The sequence below is a fragment of the Diadema setosum genome, chromosome 20, assembly GCF_964275005.1.
Source record: "Diadema setosum chromosome 20, eeDiaSeto1, whole genome shotgun sequence".
Taxonomy (NCBI): Eukaryota; Metazoa; Echinodermata; class Echinoidea; order Diadematoida; family Diadematidae; genus Diadema; species Diadema setosum.
Genome location: NC_092704.1, coordinates 22242864 through 22265790, shown reverse-complemented (window position 1 = coordinate 22265790; position 22927 = coordinate 22242864). Strand labels below are relative to the sequence as shown.

Sequence of the window (22927 nt, the reverse complement as noted above, 5' to 3'; positions counted from 1 at the left end):
TGACTGTAGCATAAAGCACCAGCCACTTGCAGGAAAGACATTTACTAAAAATCAAAGAGTTAGCGCACGCAGCGCGCTGCGTGATCTTCTTACTCTTCATACAAGCTCTTTGCTATAGAAATGTAAACTGTTGCCCGTTGAAGCTAGTAGGGGTGCACTCTGAAGCAAACATTCCAATATTTTTCCCACTTTTGCGTGGCACAATAGGTGGCACACTACACCCGTGTAAGTCTCTAACTTTTGAATCTAAAAGAGACTATAAAAAAAGAAGAATTAAACAAAAAGGAATAACTATGCATTTGCCACTTCATAAAATGAGTCCGCGTTTTCTGCTTCCGTGGTCCCGGACGGGTTATCTGGCGTCATGTATAAACCTTCCTGCTCAGCGTTGTTTTTCAAGTAAGGCATGTATCCACCCGCCGCATCGACCTGTGCTTTGTTCACCCCGGGCGGCAAGGGGGCCACACCGTCCGGCATGTCGTATATCATTGAAGGGCCTGCCGCGTTCTCGCCGGACTCGAAGGCTGGGTTTTGATGCGATTGCGACGATGACGACGGACCTGCGCCGTTGGCGGTTTGGAGATTGAGCGTTGTGTAAGGGGGAGGCGGCTCCCTCTGGAATGCGTCCAGGTCCATGTACAGCGGATCTCCGTCGGGATGGCCGTCGGGAAGCGGCGGCGGGTCAGCGCATTTTTCAGGGAGAGGTCGGGAGCGGTAGTCGTTCGATCGCTGCCCCTGTCCACTGCTTGCTAACCGTCTGCACAAGTTGAGACGAAGAAAAGAAACCTAACTATAAAACGTCGTGCCATAATTATAAGTAATTGTCATTCAATATTATTCTAAACAACTGTTTATGTGTAGTAATAAAGAATTCTTAATCTGGTCAAATGTTCCAAAATAGGCGTACTTCTTTCAAACTCTCTCTCTCTCTCTCTCTCTCTCTCTACACACACACACACACACACAAAATCTCGTTAATCTAATCTTATTTTATTGGGCAAGTGACAATTATTCGACGATTTTCAATGCCAGCACAACACATTCATGACATTTTAAGTTCATCTACGCATATCACGCAACATGTTTCATTTCTCAATAGGAAATCAATTAAACTAGTATAGAACAGTGCTTGATTTGATTCGTCTACGTAGCCACTTAAGAATCACTGAACGTCCATCAGAGTGACAACGGGCAGATTTTAGGTCCCCTCCGGAGGAGATTTGTATTGAGGATAACGTGCCTTGCTACAGGCACGACAGCTGCAGCCAGGGGAATCGAACCAGCGACCTCGGGTTTAATAGTCCGTTGACTCATACACTAAACTACAACAGTTCCTAACATGCCAGCGCGGGCATTTTTATTGACACTGTGAGGATACAGCGAATCGCTTATTTCAAAACAAAACAAAACAAAATGATGATAATCACTTGCCTGTTTTCTTTCAGCTCTCGAGCACGTTTTGCACAGAGAACGCCCACGACGACAGCGATGATGACAACGACCACGCAGGCCCCCGCGCCGAAGGCGGCGGGGATGGCGTAGTTTCCAGACTGCCCACCATCCACTGCTGTGACAGCCGGTGGTAGAGTCGTAACTGCGATGGAGAGAAAAATAACAACCATGCGTTGATTTGCTCATGACGTCATACACAATCAACAATTTGTAGATTTCAAGGATAAATATCGCTTGATGCAATGGTATACTTCCTTGCAGCAAGATCCACACGCAGACGACCAGTATGTGCATGGGCCTGTATACAAGCGCTTGGCCTGCGACAGATCTGAAAATGTAAGAGATCTTGGTTCTGCTCTCACAATGATACATGTAGTACTGTATGGTAAAGTGTGGAAAAAAAAAGTGACTGCTTCATCATTCTGATCCTAGTTCAAATCTTTGAACGCTTTGATTCTAAACCTCTCCGACCAGGCCCTGCCTCTAGTCACAGCTTTTAATATTAAATGTAATATGTTAGAATCAACGTATATTCTGACAGCATTCTGACATCCTGTCTATTCAGCAACTTTTAGTACAATAAAAACGATTAATAGAAATTCACACATGATTATATGAATTGTGTAAGGGACACGAGCAATGTGCCATCATCTTTATTGTCAGAGGGTCAAGTGAACAAATGAAATTGCTTAACAAAGTCGCTAGCATTTTCACTTTTCAAAGAGCCCTGTTTCTGAAAACTTCGATTTTGTGTGTTATATTATAATTCATAATTTTACAGACCAAAGACATTCGTGTATCTTTGCGGTGATTTTCCCGCCTAATGAAATTTGAACATTTGCGATCAAAAGAAACCAAGTATGATTAAAACAGCAACATTACTGCAAAGCAATTTACCACTATAACGTATATGTTCCTTTACCTATTTGGAAGACCTGCGAGGTCGCAATTCCCTGCATGCCGAGCATGACGGAATCGCCCATGGCTTCGGCCAGCGCGTCGTCGGCGAAGCGGTCAATGCGGTAGACGGCGCTCTTGGCCCAGTCCGACCAGTAGACGTAGTCGCCGTGGACCGCGATCCCGTACGGCTGGGAGGGCGACGGGAGCGTCGAGAGGAGAGTCCGCTCGTTGGTCCGGAGGTCGTACATCTCTATCTTGCTGTCGTCGGGGAAGTTTGAGTCGCACCAGTAAAGGATACGAGCTGGAAGACGAGACGGAAGACGACGGTCACTTTTAATTCGGAATCAACGTCTCTTTGATTTAAACGGTGGAGAGCAAACATGAGGAACTGATGCTGCTCAACATAAGAATGATCCATTCTTGAGTCATTTCCACTCCTGATAGAGGTTCGACATCCTTGCCCCCCACCCCACCCCGCTCTCTTACCAACAACCCTCCCATTGTCACGAGCAATGGCATGAAATCATGTCACAAGCCGTGCCCATGTGCCTCGTCATCTCTATACCGATACAGAAATAGTGCGAGAGAATTCTTCTCCCGCTGTTCTCAATTTAGACATTTGTGCCCAGAGGGAGAAGCGTGACGCACTCACAAAACTAGTAACTACCGTGACGTAAGATCCTACCAGTTCGCAAGTCGGCGAGAAATATATTTAGTCTCGTGTTTATGAGTTTCAAGGGTGACTGTGGCGTTGAATTGACTAAATCCTTGCGGCGGATATAACTCTCCCTCCAGAGCGATATTAAGAAAATTGATTTTGATTTTTTTTTCCCCGCTTATATCATCGGGACATGACTTCGTGATTATCTCTTTCAATATAGTATTAAGAGTACTCGTTACCTCGAAATGTTACACCAAGGAGTAGAGTCTAGTCATAATCAAATATTTGCAGTATATGTGATTGGAACTCACCTTCGGGGTCGATTGTAATCCCGTTCGGGAACATGAGGTTTTCCGTCACCAAAATTTCCCGTCTGGTTCCCGAGCTTGAAGCCTTTTCTATCTTCGGTGAATTACCCCAGTCAGTCCAATAGATGTCTCTGCGATAAACAAAAGCGCACGCATTCTTTTGAGTGATAAATCACCATAATTGTATTAACGTGTGTGTGTGTGTCTGTCTGTGTGTCTGTCTGTCTGTGTGTGTGTCTGTGTGTCTGTGTGTCTGTCTGCACACTATGTGTGCAAAAGCAAATGCACTCTTAACGAGATGATGAAAATATATTTCAAAAACTAAGAGTGGTTACTCATGCTTCGGAAATATATTATATGTATTATATAAGTATTCTTATCGACATGACACCACACTAATGATTCACGTACATGTATCTATTCACGAATGCAAACAGACGACTAGACACGCATGCAGATGCTATTCCTACCCCTCCTCTCTCTCTCTCTCTCTCTCTCTCTCTCTCTCTCTTTCTCTCTCTTCAAACATAAGTTTAGATATGTATAATGATAATAATGATAACATATCAATTTATAGACATGTATAATTCTGCGCTGCAAAAGCTTCTGATGTACTTGATGATAGTAAACATTTAAATGAAAAGATGTGTTTTGAGTCGTGATTTAAAGACTGCTACAGTTGGGGATTTCCTGACTTCTAATGGTAGGTCATTCCAGAGTTTGGGAGCTGCACAGGCAAATGCTTTTTCTCCCAATGTTGCTTTTGTTTTACGTGTTGGAATTTGTAATTATGTGTAATATAGATAGATTGATTGATAGATAGATAGATAGATAGATATAGATAGATAGATAGATAGATGAATAAATAAATGAATAAATAAATGAATAGATGAATGTGAAAATTTGTGATCATCTGTAACAAATCACCAGAAATTCCGTCAGCGAGAATGTAGTCTTGCATTGCTTGCCGCGTCTCAAGTCTTTGCTTGGATACACCTTTATACGGGAAATTTGCGAGCACATGCAGAGAACGCGAACATTCATTGCAAAGACATCAATATCAATTGTGACTTCCGCATGCATGCTTGGATTGTGTTCAAAAGGAAATGAAATATTCGTGAAGTGATAGTGCTACAACGAATATGCAACTAATTCAAGTCACAGACTAGTTGTGAAGTACGTTTATACCAATTTGAAGAATAGCAGACCCAACCTTTCCATTTTCTTCACAGCATAATGTACTTTTGAAGCATTTTTTAAATCTTGTTAAATTTTGTTTGGTCTCGTTAATTCCACTCTGATAAGCTTTAATAAAGAGGCGTATCCTGTCGCATTTTAGTTTGGATCGCGTGCTATATATAACGTGTCATCATTGTGTCCTTTATAGCTTCTCTGTCTCAACAATGTGTGCAAAAAAAAAAAAAATGGCAACTAATTTCAGATCTATCATAGATCCTCGACTTTGTTGAAGCTGACTCATGTCACTGGGTATCACTCTCAATAGATCTCTGGGGAGTTTATCCCGCATGTGAGATGTGCTACAAGATGACGGGTCGAGTCGCATTAGAATATCTCAAAATGGTTGCTTTCATGGAGAAAACATAGCATAATTATGTTATAGACTTGGGAATCTCTTCATAAGCAAACAGACATAGCACTATCGGCTCCCAGTTGAACTCACACCTCGAGGTGTCAAAGGCGACGTGTCATCTGCGAAAGAAAAAATGGTGATTTTTCTTTTTTAATCATTAAAGGGTCTCGTAGTATGTAATGGCTTACCAAAACACGATAAATATCTTATTTTGTTACATGTTGCCACTTATTTCTGTGTAATTATGGTCCTGACCATCTTCCTCAGAGTTTTCGGGACGTGGCTTCGCGCACTCTGTTAACCGTATCACACCAGAAGGCAAGACAAGACTGTCATAACAGACAGCAATGTAGCATTTTAGGTTAGTGGTTTTGGCGGGATTATGAGGAAAGATGGCTCCCGAATGTGCAAAAATGATGTGGCTCGCGTTATATTCTGTAGCAGCTGAAAGCGACGAGTGTTTTTTTTTCCTTCTGACGAGCCTATTAGAACGGTTTTTGTTCTTGCCCTTACCAGTACTGTGCTTTTATTCGTGTAACTTTGTGCTTTACGGCTCAATGTCCTACACGAAACGGATTATCAGTGTCTAATACCTTGATATGTGGACGAAATACCTCACACATGCAGTTACAGTGATCTGAAGATATCGTGACAAAGCGCTTAGAGACACGAAGAATGAATGCATTGAAGAATCAAATGCATGTATATAAACGTAGTGACCTTCCTTCATAAATCAATAAACATAGTTGTAGAGTGTGCTGAAGAATTTTCGGGCAGAGCCAAAGAAATGAGCGCTTTTCGCAGATTTCGTTTTCGTTTTGTTAAGGGTTTCCTTGTTATTTTATTGAAGATGATCATTATTGTAACGAAATTATGACGGTTTGTCGGGATTTCAATATGTTACTTCATGAACAGAGTGAAGAACACTTTGACGTAAGCTTCGATGCCCTGACGTCGTTGGAATATTTGAAGTGGGTCTATGCGATAATCTAACAACCTAACGCATGACGTTAATTAATGACCTAGCGTTCCACGGCGGATTGAATACAAGGGATCTAGAACTCTGCATACAAGAGTGCAACAATCACCGCAATCTTGACAGTTGTGATAACTATAGGTGTAGGTGTGTAAGTGAGTTTTGTTTTTGTTATAATAGACCGGTTTACTAACATACTCAAACTTTAGGCATGCATTGCTGACAATGGTCCTTTTTTAACAATCTAAAAGTTTGCCTGAGGTTTAATTGCAACTAACGTGTGCAAACTTTATTCTAAGTCTTGGAAAGTGTTTTTGAAGTAAAGGTTGATACAAAAGATCGTTACTACGTCAGGAGGGAAGAAACGTCTATACATTGGAATGAATATGTTAGTAAACATTTGGTAAACCGTTTTTCAACGGCCTCTTCTATGTGTACAACGGTTGGACACTCCCTCAAACACACAAACTCCCACAAACTTGTATCACCACACATGTGTATTTCATTGTGTAAACATATGGCTTTATCTATCACCCAGTGTGGGCCCACGCAAGCTCCAAGAATTCCGGGCCAATTGTGCATAAACAATGATAATGGAGCTTACTCTTGCATGGCACATTTTCGCCGTGTTGTGAATGACACGGTGTATGAGCCTATTGTTCCCGGTTCTGTTATATGCAAATCGATAGCGTGACTATGATAATGCCACGTTTTGGCAGATATCTGTAGTGAGATCAAAACAGAACTTTGTCAGATATTGTATTTGCACAGTCTTTTCGATAGCTCTAGATACAAAACCCAGCCTATATTTGTACCTATTATGTACATAAAATGTTATCTATAAACGTTTCATAATTATTCGACTTAATCATCAAAAAGACAAAGCACACACAGTGCACAAAGAATCAGGATCTGCTATTTTGAATAAGTGTGGTCTTTAATGTTTATATTGTAGTTTATAGCATATTGCAGTATAAAACGTGCACATGACAAGTACACTCGCTAATTTCCTTATTCCTGCCCGTTTAAATAAACATTCTGGTCGCTCAGTTTTAGATATTTTGTCGTAATACACTGTGCATTGAAAGACGCTTGTCTAGGAAAATATTTTGAACAATTCTTCTTGGCTTAGAGAAGCGGCTAAAACTTTTGACAAAGATTTATCATAATCAAGAAAACAATCACAAAATTGTAAACATCCAGGAAATGATATGACATTGATGGACTCCTTATTATTTTTGCAATAATGGGGACTCTTCAGTTGTCAGTCGCAGACAGAGTCGATACCATAGTGAAATACGATCCATCAGATAACACAACCACATAATGATCGGAAAAAGAATGTTCAACGAACAATGATTGCCACACTTCCAATCTTCCCTTTACTTGAGACGAAAAAGTTAAGCTTTGACCTTCTTCAAAGAATAGAAATATGAATAAATAAAGACTTATTTTCATAATTCATGGGGCGATGACCTCATAACAATTCTCAACGAGTCAGTCGAAAACGATAGGGGTGAGTTTAGATGAAGAGTCCACAGGAAATTATAGTCCGTGCAATCACTTGTCAACGTACCAAAATGAAATGTATTCTATACCATTTACAAACCATAACTTCATATCTAAGTCCACATACTACTTAATAACACTCTGAGATTTTTGCCACTTGGGGTGATAAATACATGACAAGAGATTAAAAAAAAAGTGAAGGCTTAATTCTATCCACAATCAGCTGTCACTTATCCCAAATGATCCTATGTATCACGTTTCCAGGCAAAGAGTTAACCGCCATGTTAATAAGATGATAAAGACATAATGGTGATTAATATCAGGACGTATTCTAAACTTTCAATATATCAGGACATATTCTAAAAAGCTTCCATGTACGAGTCAATTCTATTTAAGTTTTATTTTTCTCTCATTAGTTGGAACACCCTCGTCAGCCAAAGGCTGCTTTTCAGATTGGTCCACATGTTGGTATGCCACATTGCGACATAAAATAATAGGTATTATGATAATAGTCATCGACTTCGTGAACGATTTCACTTCTCCATTCCGACTGTTCTGTACATTACTACGTAAAAACACCCTAGCGTACCACAGAGCGTCTTGTGGAGAGTGGCGGAAACATGGATGTGGTTTGCCGGTGGACACGGCCCGACAACCTGGGCGGGGTTCGCCTCTTGATCCTGTCACTGTCCAGCGGGGAAGCATCGGCCGCCTTGCACGGATCGAGCCTGCCGACTCCCGCCTCGTAGTTTGACGATGTCCAGTCCAGCGGGGTGAACGAGTACCTCTCGAGTTGCCCCGCGTCGGAGTCGATGACCGACAGTTTTCGCATTTCGGTGCGAATGTCTTTCAGCTGGTCGACGAGCGTGCCCTTCGCTGCCAGGATGTCGGCTGAGTTGCCGGTCGCCAGGAATTCATCTGCGTAGCCGTCGATTTTAGCTGCTCGGGCGCGTAATCGCCGAACAGTGGACAGTGCTGTGGTCACTTTACGACAACTTGTCTTCTCCATATCAAGAATGCGCGTATTCAGACCTGCGCGCTTCGCCTCAATCTTTGCGTAGACGGAGGCGATCTCGTTCTGTGCGGACTCGTTGACCTTTGACCTCAGTTCTCGGGCTCTATCCCGGACTTGTTTGAGGCGTTGTTCATACAGTTCGGACAGTTGATCGAAGTTTCGAGGCTCGATTTTGCCTCGTAGCTGCTGGACCTCCTTGCTGAATTCTTCCGTCATGTCATTGATGCTCACGCAGTCGTGATCATCGAGTTCGTGGTGATACAGATCAGCGCATTGTGGACACACTGGTTGACGACATGTCCTGCAATACATAGAAAGCGAGTCGCCATGCTTATTGCATTGTCTCTCGCCTAACCCTTCATCACACCCGAGTACCTCTTGTTCTTTCAGGATCTCATTATTCTGAAACTCCAGGACACCAATAATACGATGACACCGGGTGAGCTTCAGAAGATTATGCGCGCCGACGCATTTATCGCAGATCAGTAGCTGGCAGTCCACGCAGTACGACTTGGCTAGACACACTGCGCCCAGTTCCTTGCAAGACTCACACTGGCAGCCACCATCGTGAATTTTTGCTTCTATCTTTTCCCGAGCCCGTGCCTCCCTCGCCCTCCGCGTGGCGGTCAAGTTTGGAAGCAGCGAATCGATACCCTTGGAGACGCTGGTCACCTCTCGGCACAGCGGGCAGGATACCTTGAGGTTTCGCGTGCAGTGCTCGAGACAACGCGTGCAGAAGGAGTGAAAGCATCGCAGGAACTTGGCGTCCGTCAGTTTGTCCATGCATACGGCACACGTAACATCCTCCTTCTCCATGCTTTCTCTATCAGTGGCTTCCGCCATTTCTATCGCTTATTTCAATCCAGTCACTTAGACCGAGATAGACCCGTTGCAAACATGTGATAGCACTTTTCCAAGCTGGTGTATCATTTCAGTCAACAATCAAGTGTGTAAAGCGAGCTGTCAATCACTTTGGTCAGTTATTGTATAAACATTGTGCGCTTTCTACCGATCCAAATGCTTGCCTTCACCACTTTGTAAAAGACGTCTTACAACTCTGGATGATGACGCGATAAGGATGTTCAAGCAGTAAAGATATCCATTTCCCTGATTAGCTTACAGAAACAATTTGTCTAGATCCTACAACGCCAAGCCCATGAGTAGTGTTTTTCATCGTAACACTGACACGTTAGACCCTATTCTCTCTCTGTCACGAACAACACGTGACATGACGAAATAAATCACAAGAATTTTTCAGTATGCGCAGTCTTCCGCAAACTCGGTTGCTGTTAACCAACCTCACACGCCCCAGCAGAAGAACAATGCAAAAATCAATAATCACCGTAATTTTCTGCCTATAATAATCATGTCAGACAAAAAGCACTGAAGTTTACAGACACGCGGTCGCCCACCACATATGCAAGGGATACCACGACCAAGGTCATTTTGTTTACTATTTTTTGATTGCATTTGTTCCACTCACACTTCATGATTTCTAAAATGACAATAATATGTTTCTAATTATAAGCAAACGTCACAAATGTTCGCAGTGAGGCATTTCGTTTTGGATTGTTGTTGTTTTTTCAACAAATCTACATTTTACAGAGTCTACAGCCACTGGCAGTGCAACGATTTAACCTCGGAAGAATAGTTTTTTTTTTTTCGTTTTCCAGGATTTGCAGCATTCAAGATTCACTGCCTAAGCTCTCATTAGTAAGCACAATCCACATCTTTCTTTTTCTTTTTTACAACCACTTCTGCTGACTTCGACGTTTATGGAAGTATTATTCCCCGATAACAGCCCATAAAATCTTTGAAGGTTTCCATGGAGGTAGATCATGTAGCAGAGAGGACTTCGCGGTGCACTACGTATTTTTTCTTGGGTATGTATGTGGCCCTTTTACACACCCAAGAAAGAATACGTGGTGCACCCTGAAGCTCTCTACGACGAACTCGGTAACAGCTCCTTGAAGAGAGGCAAGTAGATAAACAATGAATTATGGGGACGTGATCCACGTTCAACGGCATACCAGGCCAATGAGAGGGTGGATATGCCTGGTTTCGCTTCACCGAGTTCGCGTTATACATCAGTGTTTGACACGTGTATCGCTATCTTTTCAGAAATAATTCTTTGGAAGCAGTTAATTGCTCTACATATCATAACTGTCCATCACAGAAGAGGCAGTCGAACATTTTCCTCCCACTATGCTCGATTTGGTTTGAATGGTTTTACTTGAACTTCGGACAATGGTGGATTGCAGAGGTAGGCTGGGCATACATGGTAAACGTGTTTGTGCTTACTTGGATTTACAATGTACATAATACTGTGAATTTAACAGTTCCGATTCTTGCAGCCATGTTTTGTGTTCATTTTGTATCTTCTAATGTATAAGTTTCTTCCGTCGTAATGTTCTCATAATTATTCCCATTGCTGAATTTGACCTGGTATGTCTTTGTTGCATTCTAAAAATAAAAGCCATATATTTTCATTGATTTTTAAATAGTAGAGCGTAACTGTAAGCTTCCCGAAGGGCTATGATAGGTGATCAATAACACATCTTGCGACAAGTCTGCGCCAAATTGTGTGCTGATTTTTCTTCCAACACTTTGAAATATTAGAAGTGCTTTTTTCGGGTTTATTCTTGTTTATGTACGTGTATACCAGTGCGAACTTTCAGATTAACCACCGAGATTCCTATTTTCCAAACTTGTAAAAAGTACATACAATCAACGCACACCACAAGTGACAAATTATTCAGACCGACCCAGTTTCATTGAGCTGAGTAGCCTACAAGCTAGGCGCGCTTTATGATAACTGTCTTATTAAAATTAATTAGATGTCTGTGATGTTGCACCTATTTCAGTCACTTTTTTTGCTTGCCAAATAAGATTGATTTACAGGCCTCTGCAATAATCACACCAAGCAACGGCAACCACACAGCAAAATGAGATGAGTATATAATGCTAATGATACATGATTTCTGTATTATTTTGTTGAGCTTACCCGGTTTGAATGTCGACCACAATACCCCTAGGTTCGTTCAGGCTGCTCTGAATGATCACTTGCCTCCCACTGCCATCCAAATTGGCAACTTCGATGACGTCACGATCTTCGTCTGTCCAATAGATGCGTCGTCTTTCTGGGTCAATCGCCATGCCAACGTGAACTAGGGGAAACAACCAAAAAAAAAACCAAAAAACATTGCGGTGCATGGAATTGTAATTATAACTGTACTACTATTCTACTACTACTATATACTACTGCATGCTGCTGCTACTATACTACTACTATACTACTACTATGTGTACTACTACTACTGCTACTACCTACCTACCTTTACCTACTACTAATGCTGCTGCTGCTATACTATTACTACTACTACTACTACTACTACTACTACTACTACTACTACTACTACTACTTCTTCTTCTTCTTCTATTACTACCACTAGAGAAACGAACGGTCCGGATAACGAGCCCTATTAACCTATTCATTTTCGGTGAAATGAACCTTCAGAATGATGAACCATTGACCTTCCAGAATAACGAGCAGCAAAAAGACCTTTTCTGCTAAGGACATTTACCATTACAACTAGCCCTTCCCCATTGTACGTTTCAATCTTGTTATTTCAGTCATAATTGTGGTGGATTCATCAGATTCCAAAGTCATATCTAGTCCCAATTCTAGTGAATTGACAGGTACTTGGAAACAAATTGAGTTATTTTTTCCTGAAAATCAAAGATAATTAAACTTCACCTGAAGAGTGACTATTCCTTCCTTAGCCTATATTCTTCCCTCTTGCCCCAACTCCCCCTCCCTCTCTCCCTCTCTCTGTCTGTTTCTATCTATCTATCTATCTATTTATCTGTCTGTCCATCCAACATTCTACCTATCTATCTCTCTATCTCTCGTTGCTGATTTGTACCATTGTTGTCAAAGACGATGGTCTGTATAAAGCTTCCGTCCAGGGCAGCTTTGCTGATGCTACCCGTTGTCAGGTCAGTCCAGTATACGTGCTTATCAACGGGGTCATAGGTCACGGCTATCGGATACTGCAGATTGTCCAGTGGAAGCGCCCTCACGCGTTCGTTGTCGGCACCGTCGCCCCCGAGGCCAGTGTCACCGTCTCCCGTGTCGGTAACGATGGGTACCTGGAAAATCTTCCGTTGGGCGCTGTCGACCACGAGTACAAAGTCGTCCTCGTAAGGAGCTGAGAGCATGACATAAGTTGGTAGCACATGGTGCATTGTAAAAGAAATTTTACTCTTTTTTTTTTAGAAATATCGGCTATAGCTATACTTGATTAGTGCCCTCGGATGGCGCCTCATTATTTGCATTTCAAAAAGAGACCTTTATTACCTATGGTAGTGACGGTATAATGCATCATCTTTGTGATCAAAGTTTCCGATAATTTCTTTACTCAGTGGAACGTGCTTTTGTATGGTGTTCGACGTTTCAAAATGGAACGACATCGATTCTATCTAAAAACAACAACAACAACAACAACAACAAACAGAAACGTTTTCCTCGTTGCGTACCGGAAAATAGTGTTTCGTGATTACCACATCTTTTTGACAAGGCTTCCAGGCTGAACGGTCATAACGAAACGACAGAAAATACAAGAACATTAGCAGAAGAGTGTTGAGAGTCTTGCTAGTTCAATCTTTTATGTTCAGCTCCGTATCCTTTAAAAAAAAAAAAAGAAGAAGATTGCAATCACCCAGATTGACATGTAACGAAAGAATAAATGCAGAAGCTAAGAATAATTCTTAGTTGTCAATGACTGAACCTGGTATCCAAGAGAAAGGATTGGCGAAGCTATAGCTTACTCGACTCGCAACTCGTGTCGCTGGCCGTGTAGCCGGATGAACAGCCACACGTCCGCTCGCTGTTCGCTGTGGGGAAACACAGCTGGGTGCACCCGCCATTATTGGTGGAGCACGGACCTGTATCACGGCAAACAAAAGTTTGATGATATCGTCAAGTTGTAGCTTTTGAAGTCACAGAGGTGTTCACTTGTATTAGATAACGACATGTTTGAAATAACAAATGTAAAACGTATCACGACAATAAAAATGAAGCTCTAAAAGACATAATCATGACAGTCAACAATGAATCTGCTTGCTATAGGCCCTGGCTTGATTATCATCTTGAGTTTGTCCAGTGGTTGAAAATCATTGATTTCCAATGTTGAGACCCTTACGAGTCCGTATGAGTCTGTTAGCAGCAGTGGTATATAGTACTCCCATGCAAGAATCTCTACTTACTGCTGATAGTTGGTTGAGTGTCCGCGTCGTCCGCTGTGATTCCGAGTGCGTACCGGTCGTGTTCGATGGCCCTGTACTCCACGGTCTGGTTAGTCTCGCCGACGTCACGAATTGTGGTGATGTATCCCTTAATCGAGCTCGACGTCCAGCTCGTCACGAAGAGATATTCCTGAGAATCAATCATCGACGGATTATATGATATCTTCATTGCACAGGATCACTTCCTTTTTCTGTTTTTTTTTTTATGCCTTGATTCATTCACTGCATAACCAGTTCAAAAGCGCCGTCTGTACTTAAAAATGACTGAACATACATTCGAAGCTATCACTGTAATCACATGTTACTTGGTAGTATCAATTTCAATTAGATATCCATATCTTTTCACACACACACACACACACACACACACACACACACACACACACACACAAAGATAAGTTTGAAATCGTTTCACAATTGCTTGGAAGTCTACACAATTATGAACGTTTATTTGGGTCTATTTAACTAGTTGGGTTACTGATTTGCGTATTACAAAAATATGCTCTACAGGGGAAGACACAGTATCTCAATGCAATTATGATGAGTAAAATGTTGATAATACACAGTAATTCTAACCATCCGGAGGGGACTGGAGTTTACTACCATGGCGTTTTTCGACATTCCAACATTACCTCTACGAGCACCATGTCGAAGAAGTCGCCGCCGAACTCGTAGTGGACCAGTTGTCGGTCGCTCCCGTCAAGGTTGACGGATGCGATGTTGTCACTTCCACGGTCTGCGAAGAAGAGCCTGGAGATTGTAAAAAGTAGTGAATTTCCAGTGAATATCCGTCTAATATACGGTTTTGACAGCTGATATTTTCTAGTCATTGCAATGGCGTATGTGTGTGTTTCTTGGAAAAATAAGTTATTCTTTATCACTCCAATACTGTGCGTTGTGCGCTCACGTTAAAACGACCACGGTCATAGCAAAATTCCGGTTACAACGAAGTAAAAATTCAGGTCCAAAAATCATCATCTTCACATCTTTCTACACTGTCCTGTTTGGTTACGACGAAATTTCGATATAACGAAAGAAAACCGCCGGTCCCGACGACTTCGGTTTAACGGAGTGCACTGTATTTTTATTTCACTTCCTGTCCAGCCACACCTGCATTTTCTCCCCTTCTGCATATATTTTTCTCTTTACCCTCTCCTTGCTTCTTTCTCGTATTATACATTCCTTCTTTCCTCCTTCTCCTTCTCACTTTTCTACCTCTCTTTCTCTTCTGTTTTATTTCCTCCTCTTTAATTTCCTCCTTTACGTCGTTTTGCCCTCCCCAACCTCATCATGTCCTCTCTCTTTATTTCCCTATTCATTCTTCTTTTACTCCTCTTCTTGTACCTTTTCTTGTGTGTTTCGTTTGCTATCTGTTGCCAAATTAATGACGCTTTATTTCGTATTGATTGCTTTCAACTGTGCTCGCCTATACCTCGCCTGTACCTACATCCCTGTTACTCAGGCGGCATAATCCTTTTCCAACAATTTACATAATCCAAAACTATAGTTGTACACACACACACATAAACACACACACACCCCTAATTCGCTCGCATCCAAGAGCTGACGCTTTATATAAGCCTTTATTCTTATTCAGTGCATCTTGTGTACGGTTTCAGTTTAAGCGTTCACCTCGTAGTTGAAAAACAACATGAAGATACGAAGATGAATAAAATGAGATAAAATGAAGTGTTACAATGAAGCGACCATACATACCTGTTCCTGCGGAAGTCGACAGCCAGACCATTCGGGAATTGAATGTTGACGTCAACAATTGCTGTCCTGGAAGACCCGTCTAGCCCAGCTCGCTCGATGCTCGGCAACCCACCGTAATCGGCCCAGAACATTAGCCTGGTGACCAACCAAGCATCCACGGCCGGTGAAGGCAAACCGCATCGGTTAGAATGAAAATAAAGTAAACAAGGAGACCATGAAATCAAGAGTTAGAAAACGTCAAAATAAAGCAATGCAAAGTATAATCTAAACAAAACTGGGAACTTTTGATGGGTACACACCACAAGTTGGACACACACAAGTCATACAACTTACGACTTATACAACTCACGAGTCATACAGCTCACGAGTCATACAGCTCACGAGTCACACAGCCCATGAGTCATACAACCACGAGACATACAGCGCATCCATGAGCTCGACATTACGCAAATAAGGTACATGAGTCCGACACTAGGCAAATGAGGCCCACGACACCCAGAGTAAGACACTCATTAGGCCTACATCACGGGGCTCAATGTATGCAGTGACGGTCTCGGGGGCGTGTTTTTTGTTTTTGTTTTTTTTTTTTTGCCTAGTATCGAACTCGTGTGCCTTATTTGTCTAGTGCAGGACTTAATAGACTTATTTGACTGGTGTCGAGCTCATGGGCTGTATGACTCGTGGATGTTAAACCAGTGGACCTTCGTTCATTCAATGTCGAAGTCATTATGACTCGCCGGTCTCGTGAGGTGACCCCATTTTGATTGACTGACAGGAAGAAAATACAAAGAATATGCAGATGGAAGATAGAAGAAGAAGGATCGATGATGTCTGTAAGGTAATACAGTGTATCTGCGTTTATTCTTTCATTGTATTCATCCATCCATGCCTTCAATCATCAAGCCATGTCCATCCATTTATTCTTGCATCAATCAATCTATCCAGTCATCCATTCCATTCACATCCATTCACACTATCTGTCCATCCATCCTGGACTCACCCTTCTTCTGGATGGAGGGCGATGCTGCGTGGTTTTCCCACCTCTTCCTGTACGAGTACAGCCCGATGCGATCCGTCGTAGCGAGAGACTGCGATCTGTCGGAACGACTGGTCGGCCGTGTACAGGTTTTTGGCCACCCAGTCAACGGCCATGTCTGGATGAGAGAGCAGAAAACGTTGTGATATAAATTATTTCTGTAATTTTTATCTGAGGAGCTCGTCATTACGCCTTCCAGTCTCTTCGCAGATAAAAGTTCCCCAAAATGATAATGGTAGGGTTTTTTTTTTCCTGTGAATGAATAGCTTCACAGTTAGGCCTATCGAAAAAGTGGAAACTGTAGTGGAAAATTACTTTGTGTTTTGCGATTTTGTTTTGCGAACCATCGCAGAGTATATCATGATTTATCATGACCTATATCGCAATCATTCAGTTCGCCCCTCCCAGATCAAATATTGTTATCTACTGATATAGGTCCTTCTGTTTGCATCTATACATTGATCAGTTATTGATATGATTGCATGATATAATGCATTATTGTCTAGCAAAGAGGTTATGTATGCTCATGCATTCTTCATTGCATTATTATCATCATCCTATCAAAAAGGGGCTTTAGATTTTCTCGACGCGGACGTTCAGGGGAAAAAAAAATGTTCTGCGATTGCGCAGAATCGCTCATCAAAATCGATCTCGCGTCGTCTGAGTTTTCACTACGCGTTCTAGGCTATTTTTTGTGTCCGCTCAATTCTCGACGCAGAGAAGTACCTGATGCGCTGATCTGGCGGCACCATTTTACTTTTTATAAGTTGCGTCCTCGCGTAATCTAAAGCTACTTTGCAACACGACGCAGGGAGAAAGGAAAACGGCCAATGCAATCGTCGTCCAAACGTCCGCGTCGCGAATCTAAATCACCCTATTGTTTGTCTGCATTTCCAGCAACTTACCTTCCACGCTGCCAAATCCGTACAGTATCCTGTCGCCGAGTCCGGCGGGGCGCGTCACTGGGTTGTAGGATCGAATCTCTAGGGTGCCGATGTCGGAGTAGAACATGAGATCGTCTTCCTGGTCGACCGCCACCGCGACGGCATAACTGACATCGTTGAGGAAGCACCCTACGCGACGTGATAGTCGAAACAAACGTTTTAACATGGTGTGCGCTTTAAATCACAAACACTTAAAGGGTCAATACAGACTATCTTCACATTGACTAGAATACAAATCCATAAGTAAACAGAACAATGAAAGTTTCATTTTAAAGAAATGGTCAATAATGTCAGGAAAGTAGAATTTCTTAGGTTGAAGCGGTTCTACTGAACTATTAGGACGATCGGTTTACAATGTAACATGTACAAATTAGATGAGTCACTGACGTCATCGTTTCAAGTCTCTCATCACATCCGTATTTGAATAAAAATATCATGACGATAATTTTACAGGATAATGACTATAACTAGTTCGAACGTATGGTCTGAGGGTAATCTTAATCATTTACAAATCTAGAATAATTGCAAAATATATACATATATATATATATATATATATATTTTATTTACTGTGTATAAGAACAACCAATGTGGCATGGTTGAGTACAAAACTCATTGCGAATTCACCACAAGGTACGTCACGATCACATGACCGAGCAGGTGTGTTCGTTTGTTTGTTTGTTTGGTTGGTTCATTATTTTGGAGGAATTCTCTATTATTGATGGAACATCTTGTGAGCCGGCTCGTTTACATTAATACTGCAGTAACTTTTATAACTTCTCTTTTTCTGTTGTTTTGGTTTGGGCCAATTATCATATATATATCAACAAGAGGCACTTTCTGTCAAATTCTTCATCGTGTATGTTTTAGATTGTGCCAATATAAGTATATAGGTTAATTACTAACATGGAAGTATCATAATCATATTGATATTGACATCTCAAGCGTGACATGCATGAATAAACTACTCGTTGTGGCTAAAAAGAATAAACAAGGAAACGGGAGCATATACATCACAGTATAAGACGATCTTCAATATTCGTGGTTGACTTCCACAGCTTACCTGACAGTACGAGTCCAACATCGAGGGTCCTATTGACGTCATAAGCACATATCCGGTTGACCCTTGACTCGTAAACTAAACCATCTGTTGGCATGAATCAGAGACAGTCAACCCTTAAACGAGACCTTTTTTCGCAGGTTTGGATGAATCACGTACACTGACACAACATTAGTTTCGAGCGATACGAAAATGTTAGAAGCAGCCAAAAAAAAAAAAGAGTTTAACATCCCTCCTTAAGGCCCTATATCAAACCAACGCAAAAAAGACGGTATATACGATGATGAGGCTCAGCACGATGATTGTGATGATGATGATGATGATGATGAGGAGGAGGAGGATGGTGATGATGACGATGATGATGATGATGGTGATGATGATGATGATGATGATGATGATGGTAATGATGGTGAGGAGGAGGAAGGAGACAAGAGAAAGACGATGGAATAAATAGAAGGTGAAATTAACCAAACAACAATGCTACCCCGCCCCCCCCCCCCTCCCCATTGCAGGAAGAGAAGAAACTAATAAATTTGAGTTCCGTTAATTTCAACTGTTTGACGTTAACAAAATTTCCAGGTATTTTCCAGAATTTGACTAAGTACTTCAGACTCATCGGAACTTCCTTCACTTGTTGGAAATTATCCCGTAAATAGTTATCGTCAACAATGCAAGGGTCGATCCCCAGTAAATACAGTTTACCATTTTACAGGAAACAAAAATACCACCAAAATGACCACCCTCAGCAATATTCATATCAGAAGCATCTAATTTCTAGGATCTGTATGCCAATTTAAAATGTCTTGAGCCAAAACTAACGTTCATGGTTTTGACTTGTAAAAGCTTTGATTAATACAATAGTATGATGCCAGCTACCATTGGGATGTGCAGATATATTTTGGGGTGGTTTCAAAAGAATTCTCGTTGGAACCGTGATAGGACGGTTAAATTGTAGAATATGTGTTAAATGAAGAAGGTGGCAACAGAAGAGACTTTGCGTGCATCAGAATATGACGACTGCCTTGGTGCATCACCATGACGCACCGTAAGGCAATGAACTTCTGAGAGAAAACGAAGCTATCATTGCGCTACGGTGGACTCACCCGACTTCTTGGCGATGAGCAGAACGTTGATGATGAGAAGAAAGAAAAGTTTCGTCATCTTACCGAGTCCGCTCTTGTCCCATATCATGGTCGATGTGTGTGAGTGCGATTGCGACATTTTGTCAGATATCGTCCGGCCGATCCTTACAGAATTCGCGTAAATTCGCCGACTTATCCTTTAACCCGCTGCTTCCGATGTATTATGTAGTTACTTTCCTACGTATCTAATGCACAACACACATTCGCTACCCGCGGGCGATGGGTTAAGACGAGCCTTCCCCCTTGCTTCCCAGCAATGTCATTCGAATGACTGTTTCTTAAAGTAACAAATGAAGTTTTCACAAGTTGAGACGATGCAAACTGATATCTGAAGTTGCTTTAATTTTTTGTTTTTCCCCAGCCTATCAGGGTCTATAATTCGTCTTGATATTCCTGGCCCTGTCGCACAATCGATCTTAGATATTGATGGTCTACACACCAATCGCTTCCTCCTTCATAACTTGGTAATGACACGTAATGACTTTTAGCCGCAGCCTGAGAGCAATATTATCGCGATCATGCGTTAATGATTGCATTTCAATAACACCTGTGTAGTCTGCGCACCTGTCGTTGAAACGGCTTTTAGCAATCATGCGACGTGATGGTGTACGAGCTCCTGTGCGATTTCGAGCGGCGACGACGTCAGCTGATTATAGATAGTTTGTTTGGGAATGGAAAATCTTGCTCAATAGGACGTTTCGAGGATTTATATTTAACCCAGCCTCAGTATATATTGTATATATTGCCGAGTGGCTCGCAATATTGCATTATCACTTTGGAGTGTTAATGATGGTTTAACGGCGAAAAGTTATTCCGCTTTCAGCATGTCACGTATAGCTTCATTAGTTGATTATCCACGAAATGTCACGTCTTAAATTAACCTCCGACAGGCGACATCGTTAAGGCTCATCGTCGACACCAGCAGGTATGCAACCTAGTTTCCCCTGCTTGGTATTCAAGTTTGGATGCTAATAGACAGTTCTGATCTGCTGGGAATACCAGTGTTATCCTTTTTTCCCGCGAAGCTCAAGTTTTCTGAAGAAAGAATTCCAGTGCTCCGGCTCGATCGGTTTCTGTCGCGTAAAGACGTTCTCACATCTAGTGGAGTTCGAAAAAGCGAATGGTACTGATTTGCCGATTCTTCCTCCCCGGTGACACACAGCAACAAGTCTAAGATGATTTTATTTCCTCCTTCTTAACGCTGGCTTCGTGGTATTCTTTCACTGCAGGCTAACCTCTCACCAATGACCCGCTACTTTGACAAACAACTGGTTAACAACGTCCGTCTGATTACGTACACTTTCGTATACGTATTTTGTCTGCTTTCTTGATTGTCTGAATTGACGAGTCTCGATGCTCAAACCCGGAAATAAGATCGCCTTTTCAACGGAGAGCGCACACAAAACACAGTGAGACGTCTGTCATCATTACGTAACAATAGCTACGTCACATTAAGCAAGTGCAAAATTACTTTGTGGCTTCTTCACCCACTGAATCACTGTACCAGGCCTGGATGAACAAAGCACAACGGGCCCGTATAGCAAAGCAAAAAAGACAACTTCATCCTTCATACCCCACATCCGTGACTTTTCTTTGACGGGACAAAATCAGGTCAGACTCATCACTTGTCTTTGACGCTCATCCACGACGTAAGACTGGCTTTCAAAGAAAGTGGTGAGTACGACCCTCGCTTATAAAGTCAGTAGAAAGGGATTAGTGACGATGCGTGTTGAGACGTAGTTCTTGGGCTATACTGACAAAAGGCCGAGTTGCTTACAGTGAACGCTCCGGCGGGCAGGAGAAGGAAGAAGTCGGTGGGGTAGGGCGAGAAAAAAAAAAAAAAAAAAAAAAACCGGCAGGCTTTAACTGTACAAATCACTCAGAAACCTATAAGTAAGCGTACCGCCACATGATTCGTTGAACATTGGAATTCCGGAGTGCTGTCGCAGTGCCGCCTTCTTAAAAAAAATGTCGCCTAAATAGTAGTTATGTACAAGATACAATCCAGTTTCGCCCATGTAAAGATGTTAAAATCACAGTGCTGTTTCCAATTTGTTTTAGGTTTGGCATTGACGGAAAGATTTTTTTTTTTAATAGAAGCCTATCATTGTAGCCTTAACAAAAACATTTTCACTTCACATTGTTCTGATATTTTAAAAAAAAAATGAAGGAAGGAAAATATCGTCGCATTACGGTAGTAAAGTAGGCCAGATTCACTCTTACTATAAGAAGCACCAAAAGACACGCAAAGACCAATGCAAGACCTTCGAGACCAGTTAAAGGGATCGTATAGTTTTGGTTGAGACCTAATTTCAGGTTTCTTAAATTTTTTTTGGTGAGATAATGAGAAACCTCTTATGAAATATGAAAGAGCATGTAATTCCATGAGGAATCCAAAGTTTATATGATGGAAATTGGTTTTGAAATGGCTGAGATATCCAAAACAGAGCGATTCTAATAAAGTATGGGACCCTCCTTTTATTACGATCGCTTTGTTTTACTTTGTTTTTCCATGTTTCAATCATTCCAAACCCGATTTTCATCAAATAAACTTTGAATTCCTCTAAAATGGTATTCTCTGTACTATTTCATAAGTGTTTTCTTGATATCTCGCAAAAAGTTGAAAGCCCAGTTCTCATCTCCACCAATACTGTACCATCCCTTTCAAGTGTCAGTGACGATCACATTACTGAGTGGTATTTTCATTCGATTATGTCGATGCTACCAGTGAAGATGTCAGTCGAATTTTCGTATTTTTTTTTTAATTATTGATTAAAATATACTTTCTTGCCTCATTGTAGATGGGTAAAACGTCATAGTTATGTGTATCGACCGTAGATTCCCAAAGGAATAACGTGGTACGGACTGTCCACGACAGTATATCTCAAAGAGATTTACAATGATTACATGAAAGCTTTTGGTTGTATACTGCGGATAGAAATATCCGGAATATCAAACTTTGAATATATTCGCATCAAACCAACTCTTAGCACCCCTGTCAATACCATCACCTCAAGTATTTGAGAGTGAAATTTTGAAATGAAAATGAATCCAAATGCACACGTGGGCTGAGTGAATGCAACAACATTAATACGGGTAGAACACATCGATGAGATTTGAAGAAAACCGAACAATCCGCTCAAAAGTTATGAGTCTTTATAGTTCCGCTACGGCCATTGCTGGATGAGAAGACTACAACATTTCGCGACGTCACACATGGTCAACGATATAAAGGAAATATAATCTGATTCTTTTCTAGCATATAATGAAAAAGCAATGGATTTAGGAAACAAGAGGAATTATACTATTC

The 22927-nt window shown here is 41.6% G+C and overlaps 2 protein-coding genes across 2 annotated transcripts; both read right to left on the bottom strand.

Moving 5' to 3' along the window:
- Positions 1-291: 291 nt before the first annotated feature.
- LOC140243504 (low-density lipoprotein receptor-related protein 6-like) lies at positions 292-19666 on the bottom strand. Its single transcript, XM_072323174.1, has 14 exons — positions 19579-19666; positions 18479-18562; positions 17377-17544; positions 16436-16589; positions 15436-15570; positions 14352-14469; positions 13681-13849; positions 13243-13359; positions 12339-12623; positions 11417-11579; positions 3325-3452; positions 2375-2653; positions 1432-1594; positions 292-757 (listed from the first exon to the last, which is right to left on the bottom strand). Exons 1-14 carry the CDS (start codon positions 19664-19666, stop codon positions 292-294), a joined length of 2517 nt encoding a protein of 838 aa, XP_072179275.1.
- LOC140243960 (E3 ubiquitin-protein ligase TRIM56-like) lies at positions 7978-9255 on the bottom strand. The gene has a single exon (XM_072323625.1). The coding sequence runs from the start codon at positions 9253-9255 to the stop codon at positions 7978-7980; it is 1278 nt and encodes a 425-aa protein (XP_072179726.1).
- Positions 19667-22927: the final 3261 nt, after the last annotated feature.